The following is a 16237-nucleotide window of genomic DNA, read 5'->3' as shown; positions in this document are numbered from 1 at the left end:
GACAGTGGTGGTGGGTTGGAAAGGAGGTGTTGGTTGATCAGTACTCTTTGTAGAGGTTGGTCTTGGTGCCTGGTATGGGAAGTTACCCTCATCAAAAGTGACATGTCTAGAGGTGTAGACACGTCCTGTCGTCTGATCCAGGCATAAGTAAGCACTCTGAGATAAAGAGTAGCCAAGGAAGATGCATAAGGCAGAGCGCATATCAAGCTTGTGAGCTGCGTAAGGTCGCAACCATGGATAGCAAGCACACCCAAAAACGCGTAGCTTGAGATAGTTCGGTTGGGAACCGAAAAGCTTCAAGAAGGGCGAGTTGTTGTTGATAACCGGTGTGGGCATACGATTTATCAAGTAAACCGCGGCAGTGAATGCATACGTCCAATAAGATTGAGGGAGAGATGCTTTATGAAGCAGAGTAATCCCGGTTTCAACGACATGCCTATGCTTCCTCTCGGAGATACCATTATGTTCAGGCGTGTGTGGGGGGGAAGTAAGATGCGTGATGCGATGTTGTGAGAGAAATGAGCGCAAGGCAATAAATTCGCCACCATTATCAGAGAAAAGGGTGCCGATCTTATGCTTGAACCGATTCTCGACCAAGGCTTTGAACGCGATAAAGACCCCTTTAACATCAGATTTCCGCTTCAATGGGTATAGCCAAGTATAACGAGTATGATGATCAACCAGTACCAAGTAGTATTTGCAGTTGTCAATGGACAGGACTGGAGAAGTCCAGACATCTGAGTAAATTATTTGAAGAGGGTGGGTAGAGGTGATAGTGTTTTGATAAAAAGGTTGTTTGTGAGTTTTATTGATAAAGCAATCTGAACAAGAAAAGTGTTGGTGAACAGACTGAGACAAGGGTAATGAAAATTGAGAGACAACAGATTTAAGTATTGAAAAAGACGGGTGGCCAAGTCGGGAATGCCAGGAGGAGAGGGTGGTTTTTGGTGAAGGAGAGGCGAAGTGGGTGGATGGTTTTTGAAGGTTGAGTGGCCACTCGTACAGCTCATTTCTAGTCTTGCCTTGGAGCAACTGGACCCCCGTTTTGAGATCCTTCACCTGAAAATGAGCAGGAAAGAATTCCACCGAAACTTGATTAGAATTACACATTCGATAAACTGATATTAAATTTTTCTTAATATCAGGGACATAAAGAACATCTTTTAATGCCATTGATCGAGAAGGTGTAGAGAGAAAGGTGGAACCCGTGTTGGCAATTTGCAGGCCTGATCCGTCTGCTATCATGACATCTTCACCTCCCATGTAAGGCTGATGTAATGCCAAATTGTTCAGATCGGAAGTGATGTGGTGAGTGGCACCACTATCAAGAAGCCAGCTGTTTGGATCATAAGTTGGCGCAACCACCATATTAGCGCGAGCTTGCCATGGGGCGTAAGGACGCTGCTGAGGATAGTAACCACCGGATTGTTGCTGAAGTTGCGAGCATGTCCTCGCACTATGACCGTGTATCCCACAGATTTGACACCTTCCAAGGTAAGGACGTGGTGTGTGTCTCTGTGGACGAGCAGAGTACTGCAGTTGCTGCGGTGAGGATTGATTGCCTTTGAAGGTACCCTTCGACTGATATCCTCTGTTGTTGTTGCGATTAGAACCACGATATGCCACCGAGTTTGCAGTGATGGGTGGCGTTGTGGTAACAGCCGGTGCAGCGAGTTGAAGCTTGGCTTCGTAGTTGATCAGCTTCTCGTGTACCTCAGTGATCGATGGAGACGAGTCGCGTCCTTCAAGCTGATCAGCGACGGTTTTATACTCATCAGGAAGACCCGCGAGAATGGCTTCAAGTTGATCTTCGAGATCGAGTGTTTTGCCGAGAAGAGCAAGCTGATCAAATCTGGTGGTGAGGCCTTGGATGTACTCATCTATCGACTTCGAGCCTTTAGTCCAACTTTTGATTTGCTGCCTGATCTGTTGCAGGTGTCCCCTGCTAGGTTTCGCATACGTGGCAGAGAGGAGACTCCAAATCTCAGCCGTAGTGGTTGCCGTAGAGAGCAACGGTTGAACAGAGGTGATGATCGCACCGAGGAGGGCACTGTATAACAGTTTATCCTGGCGCTTCCACAACGTGTACGCAACGTTGACTGTAACAACGCCATCAGTAGTCTCTGTCGGAGGTGGGACGATGATCGATCCATCAAGATATCCTGCGAGATCGTATCCGTCGAGGAGAGCTTGCACCTGACGACTCCACATGATGAAGTTGGAGGAGGTGAGCTTAGTTACATTTGCCATGTTCACGTTTAAGAGAACAGGGGTGTCGGAGACGTTGATTGTCTCAGCGGAGGTAGCCGGCGAAGCCATCGTTGGCTTGGAGATGAAGTTTTTGAAAAACTTTTGTGGCGGCTAAAGAAATTTTAGGTCTAGGTATTGATGGTGCTCTGATACCATATAGAGATAATGTGTTAATCTTATTATGAAAGTAGTACGAGAGTATTTATACAGGAAGACAGCAGCCCTAATACTATGATAATTACAGTACGATCCTTTCTATATATACATATCTCTTATATGTTTTCTAACATTTACTTTATTTTTTCATGTGTTCTATAATTTCAAAAACACAATGTCGAATAAAAATTGTGGAAAATGTTAGCCAATATGTAGATTAAGCTGATGTATATAACATGTGACGCATATATGTAAACTATCACTATCAAGGTCCACAATGTGATCTCGGAGGTGTGGTGGGACAGAACCTAACTGTCTTTTATTCAGTAACAGCTCATTGTTCTCTGTACCTTCTTTTAACTCATCCTCGCTATATATATATATATTTTTGTCAATACGCTTTGCTTTATCTTTAGTTAATACTATATAGTATCATAACCTAACCCTCCTGAAAACACTGTAGTCTAATAGTTAAGAGAATGTTATTCTATCACTGATTTAAAATCAATTATTAAATTTTATAAGCTATCAAATTTTAAATATTTAAGTAAATGGATTCTACAATCTCTATAGTAGACCTTGAATTTTCATAAGAATCCATAAAAATGATTTAAAATCAATTTTAAATATTTTTTAAAAAAATTCTTGAAAGTTGAATAACACTAGATTTTAAAAACTGGATTTAAATCATTTACCGAATAACACTAGATTTCAAAATAGAGTTTAGATCATCATTTGAATAACAATGAATTGTGTTTAGATTTAAAATATATTAAAATACATTATTGAATAACACCACATTATGTTTAAAGGCTTCTACATCTATGTCTGGGGTTCGAATACCAAACTATTCAATTTATTGCAGATTACAGGAGATCAAAGTTTCAAATCCTGAAAAAATCGTTTTATTATACAATTATGCACACAACAAAAAAAAGATTTACAAGAGGTTTTTAATATGGTGCAAATAAATCTGATCAGGAATAGATTTTTATAGAACGGTTCAAGTGATTCAGTTAGGCAGAAATCCTTATAAGACAAGTAATATTGTCGATTGATGAATTTTCTATGTAACCTTTTTCATAAAATATTTTAATAAATCATCATTAAAAAAAACTAATCCGCTTTCCATATCTTATACTATTTGGATACTATCTTACTTCAAATCAATAAAGCAAAAATGTTCAAAACTTTTGCTTAATTGATCCATTTCTAATTTTCTATATTTTTTCCCTTTTCTTTATAGCGATCCATATCTATATGTTGACGAATTTATATAACATTTTCCTATCATCAATTCATCACATCTCGGTAGATATTAGTAATTTTCTACCGTATAGTGTTTGATTGGTAAAATAAAAGTAGATCAGAGTAAACAATACTCCTTCCGTTTTACTTTACTTATCGTTCTAAATTTCGGCACACAGATTAATAAAACATTTAATTTTGTATATTTACTAGATAAAAATGTCATTACTAATACACCTAACCAGATTTCAACCAATAAAAAATAGATTAGATTTAAAAGTCAATACATTTTGCATTAAAATAATAAAACGACACTTGTTTTGAAACAAAAATTTTGCTCTAAAACGAGATCTAATTCGAAACGGGGGGAATAAAATTGAAAAGAGTATAAAACATAATGATGGGAAACCCATGTTCAAGATTGATTTCATACATACCGTAGGCGTGAGTCTGGCCGGTACGAGCCAAGCAAGTTGATAAAACATCAGAGATTAATTGCTGATTAATCACTAATGAACTTCTGATTAATCACTGAATAATCAGATTAATTCCGAGTTGTTTTAAATTTTCTGATAAATATATCAATTATACCATTATGTAGAAACCTAATATAACACCGAAACTAATTAAATACACTAAATATCTAAACACTTCACAAAAGTTCCTATAGAGACTGTGAGCTTCGCTCTTCTCCCATGACTGAGATTTTGTCTGATTTCAAACTCCTTTCTCTCAGCTCCGTTAACAAAACCAATCAAAACCCATCTTGATTCCACCATTCAATTTCACCAAGTCAACAATCTTTCTTCTCAGAGGAAGTAATAAGTTACGCTAAAATGAGTAATTCACTCATAACTTTCTCTTATGTTATAGCTTCTTCAACATAATAATATTTGAGTCTTAGATCTAAATTTTATTGTTTGCAGTCAATGCTATTCAATGCGGTGTCTAATAGTATGATCAGTATACTAAAATTAAAATTTATTTACAAAATAACATATTGTCTTTTTAGACAAATAAAAAGTATTCTGTATACCATAATATATAAAAATTTAAAACTTACTTACATAATATGTTGTATTTTCTTTGAGAAAACAATAACTACACCAAAATTGTTCCATGAGATGATTTACTATCTAATATACAATATTTTATATTTTTTAATTATTGTGGTAAAATAAATAAACCAGTTATTATTCTATGTATCAGATATTGCCATCTCTAGTTTTAAAATTGAAAACATCTCTTTTTCGGTCAAGAAATTGAAAAATCTATAAAGTACCTAGAGTTTTTGACTTTTTGTTAAAAAAATAAATTACTCTTTCCGTTTCATATTATAAATAGTTTAAAGAAAATTTATTTGTTTACATGAATAGTTTAAGAAAAATTTATTAGTTTACGTAAACAAAAACAGAGGAAGTATAACTTATACTAACAACTGGAATTAATCTGTAGCTAAATTATCCTCAGGCCCCAGACAAAAACAACATACTAGTAATTAGGTACTAAACAAACACCGAACCTAATTAAATACACTAAAATATCTAAACACTTTACAAAAGTTCCTACAGAGACTGTGAGCTTCACTCTTCTCCCATGACTGAGATTTCAAACTTCTTTCTCACATCTCCGTTAACAAAAACCAAACAAAACCCATCTCGATTCCACCCTTCAATTTCACCAAATCAACAATCTTTCTTCTCAATCCCCAAGAAAAACCACACCTTTCGATGAATCTCGCAACTTCCACTCTCTGGCTTCTTTCCTTCTTCATCTCACCTCTCCTCTCCTCCTCGAACCCAATGAACTGCTCCGACACTTCCCGTCTCTGCACTTCCTTCCTCGCTTTCAAACCTAACCGAAACCAAACCTTCTCCATAATCCAAAGCATGTTCGACGCATTACCCTCCGACGTAACCGCCGATGCAACCTCCTCCGGCGACATCTACCTTCGTAAGAACTGTTCTTGTCTCGCCACGACTCCTCACCACTACGCGACGAACACGACATTCACAATCAGACAAAACGGTGGCTCCGTCTCCGATGCTGTCGTCTCTGCTTACTCTGGTCTCTCGTTTCCGCTCAACAGCAGTAGAGAGGCTCGTGCCGGGGTCGTTGTGTCTGTGCAGCTTCTCTGTGGCTGCTCGAGTGGTCTCTGGAACTACCTTATGAGTTATGTGACGGTGAATGGAGACAGTGTTCAGTCTCTCTCGAGCCGGTTTGGTGTTAGTATGGATCGAATCGAGGAAGTTAATGGAATCTTGAATCCTGATAATATCACAACCGGAGATCTCATCTACATCCCGCTTGATTCCGGTAAAGAATCTTCAATTTTAAAGAAATTAGGGTTTTAAGACAAAACAGTCTGATGATCTTGATCTTGTTGTGTTGTAAAGAATTTTCAATTTTTACGAACGTCGTCGTGTTTTAGAGAATCTTATTTTTTAGGACGTTAGGGTTTTAAGACAAAAGAATTAATAGATGATCTGGATCTTGTTGTGTTGTAAAGAATCATCAGTTTTTAAGACATTAGTGTTTTAAGACAAAACAATTTGATGATCTTGATCTTCTTGTGTTGTAAATAATCTTCATTTTTTTTAGGAAATTAGGGGAATAAGACAAAACGTTTTGATGATCTTGGTCTTGCTGTGTTGTAAAGAATCTTCAATTTTTAAGACGTTATTAGGGGTTTAAGACAAAACAGTATGATGATCTTGTTCTTGTTGTCTGATAAAGAATCTTTAGTTTTTAGGACGTTATAAGGGGGTTAAGACAAAAGGATTTGATGATCTTGATCTTGTTGTGTTGTAAAGAATCTTCAGTTTTTCGGACATTAGTCTTTTAAGACAGAACAGTTCGATGATCTTGATCTTGTTGTGTTGTAAAGAATTTTCAATTTTTACGACATCGTCCTGTTTCAGAGAATCTTATTTTTTAGGACATTAGGGTTTTAAGACAAAATAATTAGATGATCTGGATCTTGTTGTGTTAACAGAATCATCAGTTTTTAAGACATTAGTGTTTTAAGACAAAACAATCTGATGATCTTGATCTTGATCTTCTTGTGTTGTAAATAATCTTCAATTTTTTTTAGGAAATTAGGGGAATAAGACAAAACGTTTTGATGATCTTGGTCTAGCTGTGTTGTAAAGAATCTTCAATTTTTAGGACGTTATTGGGGGTTTAAGACAAAACCGTATAATGATCTTGATCTCGTTGTGTGATAAATAATCTTTAGTTTTTAGGACGTTATTAGGGGGTTAAGACAAGAATTTGATGATCTTGATCTTGTTGTGTTGTAAAGAACCTTCAAATTTGGACATTAGGCTTTTAAGACACTACGATTTGATGATCTTGATCTTGTGTTGTTGTAAAGGATCTTCAATTTTTTAGGGCATTAGGGTTTTAAGACAAAACATTTTGATGATCTTGTTGTTGTCGTGTTGTTTAAGTACCTGGAGTGCCTTATGAAGCAAAGAAGACAACCCCTCCTGCTCCTTCTCCTGCGTTAACCAACAGAAACAACTCAGGTTTTGATTTAATGTTTTTTATCTGAATCTAAAGTTACTATTTTTAGTATCATGAGACTCACCTTCGTATTATGTTTTCTCCAAATTTTTGAAAAAGCTGCTGACCAGGTGAATCACACATCAAAGGGTAGTGGTCATGTGCCTTATATATGGATTATTGGTGGTCTTACAATTGTGCTTGCGCTTCTCGTCATATGTATACTTGTATGCATCTGTTTGAGATCATCTAGTTGCAATTCTTCGAGTGATGAAGATAGTGGTGGACACAGCTTCCAAATCCTTAGGAACTCCGGTTTCTTTTGCGGTTCTGGTCGGTATAACTGCTGCAGACAAACCAACTGTGAAACTCAGAGCAATCATCATCAAGTTGTTGCTATTCCCAAAGGTTTGGCTTTTGGTCTCATCATCTATGGTGGTTTCTCCTTTTCCTAACGGTCTTTTTCTTACATGTGTGTAGCAGCTCTTGGTGATGGAATGTTTGAGATAGAGAAGCCTACTGTGTTCACTTATGAAGAGATCCGTGCTGCTACTGATGGGTTTGCTGATTCTAATCTTCTTGGTCATGGGAACTATGGTTCGGTATACTTTGGTCTACTTAGAGAACAAGAAGTTGTTGTGAAAAGGATGACAGCTACAAAGACTAAAGAGTTTGCAGCAGAGATGAAAGTTCTTTGCAAAGTTCATCATTCAAATCTGGTAAATCCTCCTTTGTGTTTTCTGTGTAAAATCTTCTTTATGAGATTGTGACTCTTGGGTTTGGTTTTATTCTTGTAAAAAGGTAGAGTTGATTGGTTATGCTGCAACCAGTGATGAGCTTTTCGTAGTGTATGAATATGTGCAAAAGGGAATGCTCAAAAACCATTTGCATGATCCTCAGAGCAAAGGTAAAGAGGCATAACTATAACATGATGATGATGATGATGATATTGATATTATATTTATTAATGTTATTGAAGGCAATACACCACTGTCTTGGATAATGAGGAATCAGATTGCACTTGACGCAGCAAGAGGCTTAGAATATATCCATGAACATACTAAAACTCATTATGTTCACAGAGATATCAAGACAAGCAATATCTTGCTGGATGAGGCATTCCGGGCCAAGGTATGAGTCTGAACTTATGATTCTTATACAGTACAATTGAGTTGATTTTATCTTTTGCACACGTCTCTTAGATATCAGATTTTGGACTAGCGAAACTCGTTGAGAAAACTGGAGAGGGTGAAGTTTCTGTGACCAAAGTTGTTGGTACATATGGTTATCTTGCGCCAGAGTATCTAAGTGACGGTCTTGCCACCTCTAAAAGCGATGTTTACGCCTTTGGTGTTGTTCTTTTTGAGATTATTTCTGGAAGAGAAGCTGTTATAAGAACAGAGGCTATGGGAACTAAGAATCCAGAAAGACGTCCATTGGCATCTACTGTAAGTTCTTGGAGTTTAATACACACCACTTAACCATTGCAACGTTCATTCTCAAAACCGTTCTTTCTCTGGTTGCAGATGTTAGCGGCTCTTAAGAACTCACCAGACTCTATGAACATGTCCAGTTTGAAGGAGTTTATCGATCCCAACATGATGGATTTGTACCCGCATGACTGTTTATTCAAGGTAAACTAAGAAGTATAGGCTTAGTAGTAGGTACATATATAGTAAAACCATATGATATATTCATTGTGAAGAGTGGTTGTTTTTTTTTGTGTGGACAGATTGCTATGTTGGCGAAGCAATGCGTAGATGATGATCCGATTCTAAGACCGAACATGAAGCAAGTGGTTATATCGCTTTCGCAGATACTCTTGTCTTCCATTGAATGGGAAGCAACTCTTGCTGGAAACAGCCAAGTCTTTAGTGGTCTTGTCCAAGGAAGATAAAAAAAAAAGAAACAATAAAACCTTAGGAGTTAAAAGACCTTTTTTTCCTGAGTATTCACCATGGCCTAGAAGCTTAGTTTGTCTAGAGGAATGATCAATAAGAGTTTAGGTAAGCAGTTAGTTATAGAGAGACAAATCTCTTATATCCTTCTCTTTTCCTGTCTCGTAATGATTATTCTTTTGGAGAATCAGTGAAGACGTGTACTAGTTTATATGCTTGATGTGTTGCAGTTGTAGTAACAATACATCACTTTTATTTACTTGAAATAGATTGGTGATGGTGCATTTAGAAGGAAGCACGGATGCATCTCCGAGTTCCAAACAAAACGTCACTTAGTTTAGGAAGATTTTTCAAGTAGATTGATGGATGATTCAAGTGTTTCAAAGTATTGATCTGGTCCCGAAACTGTAAATACGAAGCTAAAAACCATGGCTGTAACTAGGTGAAAGGATTTGCTTGATGTTGGCCCATGTGTTATTATCATGATGAAAACGTTATAGTTTCATTTTTTTTTTTTGGCAGGAAACGTTATAGTTTCATCGATTCTAAAATATGACATAACAAAGATGACATTTATTTAATTCAAATGTGATTCAAAACGTGCTGATTAGACTTGTGAGTAGACAAGGAAGCTTCAATTTAGATAAATTAATAAAAATATTACTTAATTTAATCTATTTCGTGAACAAACAAATATATTAGTCGAATACTATAAAAAAATCGAATCACTAGACTATTATTATATACGATAAATATATCAAATTTATGTAAATTATATAGTTTTACGTCAAATATAGAACATAACTATTTACAACTTTATTATATTGTAATATATATATATATATATAACAAATATATAAAATTTATTTGAACGTATAGTTTTATGGCAAATTGTTTAATTTAAAATTTACACTGTAAATTTTAGTATTAATATATTATAAAAATTATAGTATAATTAATTATATTCTAAATTATATATACAATATAGATTGTATTCATAAACTGTTTTAACTATTTTAATCAATCTATTATAAATTTAAAATATGATATTTGAAGTATATTTATATGATTATTTTTCATACATAGGTGCAATCTATCTTCTTTTATACTATTATTTGTGAAGTAATTTTTCGCAACGAATCTCTCACGTTAAAAGTTAAATTGGTTAATATCGTTTACACCCTTAAGGAATAAATTATATAATTTAGTCAAAAATAAAAACGAATTTATAATCTATTTGATTATATAAGTGATCAAAATTAATATCTATATATACTATTATTTACGAAGTGATTTTTCGCAACGGAGCTCTCACGTTGAAAGTTAGAGCGGTTAATATCGTTTATAACCTTAATGAATAAAATCTATAAATTATTTAGAAAATGAAAGCTAAAAACGCTCTCTACGACGGCGATAGCGATGGCGATGGACTTCTAGGGTTCGATGTTCGATTACGACTGGGATCCGGGAAACAAATCGGAATCGCAAGGATATTATGCTCATCAGGGCGAGATTATAGATACACTATGGTGGAGCTATGACGAACGGCGGAGGATATCAAGGTTACGATCAATTAGGGTTGCGGTGGATCTGGGAGTTCTGATATGGAATCGATCAAGGGAGATTCGAAAATCGGAGGTTTATTCATTGGATACAAAAGAGGAAACAAGAAATGGATCTCTTCAAATCCATATCTTGTGGTATCAAAGCTCAGAGGAAGGGAAAGGAAAAGAGATATCTGGCGATTCGGGGAGATCGCAGAAGTTTCCTGGGGGGATAGCCATTTTTAACTCGATCTCGATCACCATTAGGAAGAAATCGAGGAATAGTGGAGGTACAATCTTCATCTCCTCTGTATCAATTTGGTTATTGGCTGTAAAAGGAAATTGGGAGATCAAAATTGGATATTCTAGGATCGCAATGGAGAGAATCCCAAGAACGGGGAGGGGAAGGGTACTTCAAACCCGAAGAGTGGTCACGCAAAGCCTTAATTATATGGATAAGTGGTCTTATTTGAGATGTGCTAGCTGGTTGGTAATGGCGGTAGTGGATCGTTTTTATTTTGTGTTTGTTTTAGTTGAAATAAGCTCTATGAGCATTACTTCTTTTATTGTGTTTCGGTTATCAATTTGTATTGGTTTGTGGTGTTGGAGTTCAGAGGTTTACTCTGTATTGAGTTTGAAATGGAATAAAAAATGGTGTTCTTGGTGATTTGAATGGGTATCAGTTACGATGGCGACGTGTCTGGCTAGCCAATTATGGCTATCATATAATATTGGTCAGCGAACCTAAGGAGCAGGATTATGACATAGGAATTTGCTCTGATAGTAGTATACAAAGTAATTGGCATATTTGCGGAGGATTTTTTTATGATGATAAGACGAGAGTGGCTGGTGGTTTTGTACTAGCAGTGGAGATTTTAATGAAAGATTGTCAGATTATTTTGGGAACTTTAGGAGTGGACTGGAACATATTTGATTTAAGATTTGTAAGATTTTCTGGTACTGTTAAAATTTGTACAGGGTATTTTATTACTAGAGGGGAAATCATTAAGGGCTATGTAGGCCTGTTTGGTATGCAAGGATATCTATGGAACCAAGGGGTTTTGGTTACTACATGGCACCATGAGCCACGAAGTAGGAAAATAATACAGCATATGATGATATTATGGAGACTTGGTGCTACTGGTTTGGTATTGGTTCTTGATTGGGATAGATTATGGTTGCTGCAAACTTGGATTTTACTGGAAATTGGATTTTACTGGTTTGGTATTGGTTACTGTCGTTTGGGACATACTAGGACAATGACTGGCATTATTTGGACATTTAAAATTGAGAATTTAAAATACGTTAGTTTATGGTTATCTGATAGGTGGAGGTTTTATAATTGGCGCTTTTGTTTTGAGCAGATGAACAATGATCAAGAGAGTATGACGCATGGGTTAGTTCGAATACATGGCCGGTGTAAGGTGGATAAAATAATATGGACTACGAAGTGGTGGATGGCTTTTTTATTGGTTTTACGAGAGATCAAGATATCATTAAATCTGTATCTCCTAGCTCAATCGAGCTATATAAAGAATTTTTAATATGAAAATTCTAAGTTGGAATTGTAGGGGTGTGGGAAGTAAATGGACTATGAGTTATCTTCGAGATATTTGGCACAAATATAAACCAGAGTTTCTTTTTTTGTCAGAAACAAAACAAGATGCAGAGTTTGTACAAGGTCTTCAGACACACTTTGGTTATGACAATTTGGTTACGGTGGATCCGAATGGAAGAAGTGGAGGTTTAGCACTTTTCTATAATAATGAATTTCAGGTTCAGGTTTTATATACGAGCAATAGAATAATAGATGTTGAAGCGGTTACTCTTGGTAAAAAAGTTTTTTTTAACTTTTGTATATGGTGATCCGGTACAAAAACTAAAGGAACAGGTATGGGAGAGATTGACACGGTATGGGTTGGCGAGATCGGACCCATGGTTTATAATTGGAGATCTAAATGAAATCAGGGGCAACCACGAGAAAGAGGGAGGAGCGTTACGGAGTGCCAATTCTTTTATTCCCTTTAATGACATGATAAGGAACAGTGGGTTACTCGAGTTTCCGGCACGGGGAAACAAAATGTCGTGGCAAGGTAGGCGAGGAAAGGGTAAGGGAGCTTTTACAGTCAGATGTCGTTTGGATCGCGCACTAGCCAACGAGGAATGGCATACTCTTTTCCCGGTTTCGTATACAGAATATTTAGGAATGGTAGGGTCGGACCATCGACCGGTGGTTGCTTTTATTGAAGATAAAGTTCGTAGAAGAAAAGGGCAATTTCGTTTTGATAAACGATGGATTGGGCAAGAGGGTCTCTTGGAATCAATAGCTTCTGGATGGAAGGAATCGGGTCCAGGTATACCAGAGGATATAGTCTCAAAAATTAGTAACTGCAGGCATGAGATTGCGGCTTGGAGGAAAAATAACCCACTCTATGGAAAGGAAAAAATTGCGGAGCTTCAAAAAGCATTGGAAGAGGTACAAAGTGATGATTCAAGATCACAAGAGGAGATTTTTGAGGTTTCTAAGAAATTGCAGGATGCATATAAGGATGAAGAAGAGTATTGGCATCAGAAAAGCAGGAATATGTGGTATTCATCGGGGGATCTAAATACTAATTTCTATCACGCACTTACAAGGCAAAGACGGATTCGCAATAGGATTGTGGGGCTCTATGATGAGACCGGTACTTGGATAACGGATGCGGATGGAGTGGAAAAGGTAGCCGTGGATTACTTTGGGAATCTGTTCACGACTACTGATCCTTCCAATTTTGATAATTTCCTGGACGAGGTAACACCAGCTATCTCATCTCAGATGAACCAACGTCTTCTCCGGGTAGCAACGGAGGAGGAGGTGAAACAAGCTTTGTTTATGATGCACCCAGAAAAGGCACCGGGACCGGATGGAATGACTGCTCTCTTTTTTCAGATTTCTTGGCATATTATAAAGGATGATCTGGTGGAATTGGTTAATAGTTTTTTAACTACAGGAGAGATGGATCCAAGGTTAAACCTTACCAATATTTGTATGATCCCAAAAACAGAAAGACCTACAAGGATGACAGAGGTGAGACCCATTAGTCTATGTAATGTGGGATACAAGATTATATCAAAAGTGCTTTGTGAGAGGCTGAAAATATGTCTTCCAAGACTTATATCGGAAACACAATCGGCTTTTGTACCAGGGAGGTTGATTTCAGATAATATTCTGATTGCTCAAGAGATGTTTCATGGCTTGAGGACAAATAAATCTTGTCAAAATAAGTATATGGCGATAAAAACGGATATGAGTAAAGCATATGACAGGGCGGAATGGGATTTTATCCAAGCACTACTCAATAAGCTAGGTTTCGACACACATTGGACAAAACTAATAATGGAATGTATTTCTTCGGTTCAGTATCAGGTATTACTTAATGGTCAACCAAAGGGTCTTATAACCCCACAAAGGGGTCTTAGGCAGGGGGACCCGCTATCTCCATATCTTTTTATTTTGTGTACAGAGGCTCTGATAGCGAACATTAAGAAAGCGGAACAAGGAAAACAATTGACGGGAATGAAAGTAGCGAGAGCTTGCCCATCAATATCTCACCTGCTGTTTGCAGATGATAGTCTTTTCTTTTGTAAGGCACAAAGAGATGAATGTGAGACTATTCTCAGGATTCTAAAGGAGTATGAGGCAGTCTCGGGTCAACTGATAAATTTCCAAAAATCGTCTATTCAATTTGGGCATAAGATTGAGGAATCTAGGAGGCAAGAGATGAGGGACATATTGGAGATTCAGAATATAGGAGGTATGGGGTCATATCTGGGTTTACCAGAAAATATAAGTGGATCTAAGGTACAAGTATTTGGATTCGTACAAGATCGTGTAGATACAAGAATAAATGGGTGGACTTTTAGGTTTTTTACTAAAGGAGGAAAGGAGGTGGTCATTAAGTCGGTGGTTACGGCTTTACCAAACCATGTAATGTCCTGTTATAGACTACCACAAACTACTATAAAGAAGCTTACGAGCACGGTTGCGAAATTTTGGTGGAGTCCTGGGGGTAGTACGAAAGGAATGCACTGGAAATCATGGGATAAGGTATGCCTTCCTAAGGAGGAGGGAGGTTTGGGTTTTAAGGATATTTTGAATTTTAATACGGCAATGCTTGGCAAACAACTTTGGCGTCTTATAAATAAACCGGATACTCTATTCGCCCGAGTATTCAAGGGTCGGTATTTCAGGAACGCTTCGCCCCTGGAACCAATCCGTTCTTACTCTCCATCATATGGCTGGAGGAGTATAGTATCTGCTCGATCTCTGGTTAGCAAAGGACTAATTAAAAGGGTGGGAACAGGTTCATCTATTTCAGTATGGAATGATCCTTGGCTCCCAACCACTCGCCCGAGACCTGCAAACAAAAATCATCACAATTTATTTCCGGAACTTACGGTTGACTCTCTTATTACTCCAGGTTCTAGGACTTGGAACTCACAAGCCATTAGGGCCTTGGTGGATCCATTGGATGCGAATATTATTGAAAGTATACCTCTTAGTAGGTTTTGTATAGAAGATAAGGATGGCTGGCATTTTACCAACAATGGAAAATATACGGTTAAATCAGGATATGAGGTGGAAAGGGTTTACCCTGACAAAGAAAAACAACCAGCTTTTTATGGTCCGACGGTAGATGCTTTGAAAGCTTTTTGTTGGCAGGTTAAGTGCCCACCAAAGATAAAGCACTTTCTTTGGCAGATTGTATCAGGGTGTGTCGCGGTCAAAAAGAATTTAAAATCCCGGGGAATGCAAGGAGAAATTAATTGTGATAGATGTGGGTGTGCTGAGGAATCTTTGAATCATGTATTTTTTGAATGCCCTCCAGCGCGGCAAATATGGGCATTATCGACTATACCAACAAATCCAAACGTTTTCCCCTCGGAATCATTGTTTACTAATATGGATCATTTATTCTGGAGAGTTCTACCCAAGATGAATGATCATCAGTTTGCATGGATACTATGGTATATCTGGAAAGCAAGGAACAACAAGGTTTTTAGTAACCTGGATATGGATGCCAGGGATACACTGACGTTGGCTGAAACGGAATCTACTATGTGGGCTGCGGCCCAAGATTTGACTACCCGACAATCCATACCACCGCAAGTACATCCGCCTCCCTCAATTCCAGGGAGATGGTGCTTCGTAGATGGTTCGTGGAAGGATAAGGACTCTTTCTCGGGACAAGGTTGGTTCAGTACTCTGGAGGGTTATGAGGGCTTAATGGGGGCACGAAATGTTCGGGCAAGTATGTCTCCCCTGCACGCGGAGGTGGAAGCATTGATTTGGGCAATGGAATGTATGAGGAATTTACGTCAGTTTCAGGTTACGTTTGCAACGGATTGTTCTCAGTTGGTGAAGATGGTTTCAGAACCAGAAGAGTGGCCGGCGTTTGCAAGTTATCTGGAGGATATTAAGAGTCTACAAAGTAGTTTCCATAGTTCACAGCTCATTCATGTACCAAGGACGGCAAATACAAAGGCGGATCGTTTAGCACGTAGTGCCAGACAACAATCGTCTTTTGTCATTCACATGGATGCCGAGCTACCAGTTTGGTGTACAGAGTCAATATGAGTCTGTATGTTTGATGA

At 37.5% G+C, this 16237-nt stretch overlaps 1 protein-coding gene across 2 annotated transcripts; it reads left to right on the top strand.

Annotated features, from left to right (window-relative positions):
• Window positions 1-5205: 5205 nt before the first annotated feature.
• On the top strand, window positions 5206-9344 carry LOC108824911 (lysM domain receptor-like kinase 3). 2 transcript variants are annotated; one of them, XM_018598297.2, is made up of 9 exons: window positions 5206-5970; window positions 7107-7184; window positions 7282-7569; window positions 7645-7880; window positions 7963-8068; window positions 8141-8292; window positions 8364-8609; window positions 8688-8795; window positions 8894-9344. In XM_018598297.2, the coding sequence occupies exons 1-9, from the start codon at window positions 5385-5387 to the stop codon at window positions 9056-9058; spliced, it is 1965 nt and encodes a 654-aa protein (XP_018453799.2). In that variant the 5' UTR covers window positions 5206-5384; the 3' UTR covers window positions 9059-9344. The 2 variants fall into 2 exon arrangements, with proteins under 2 accessions (XP_018453799.2, XP_056844569.1); XM_056988589.1 differs by having other exon boundaries at window positions 7642-7880.
• Window positions 9345-16237: the final 6893 nt, after the last annotated feature.

Source organism: Raphanus sativus, chromosome 1 (assembly GCF_000801105.2).
Source record: "Raphanus sativus cultivar WK10039 chromosome 1, ASM80110v3, whole genome shotgun sequence".
In the NCBI taxonomy this organism is placed as follows: domain Eukaryota; kingdom Viridiplantae; phylum Streptophyta; class Magnoliopsida; order Brassicales; family Brassicaceae; genus Raphanus; species Raphanus sativus.
The sequence above is the reverse complement of the archived record's forward strand: the minus strand, read 5'-3'. Positions and strand labels throughout refer to the sequence as shown.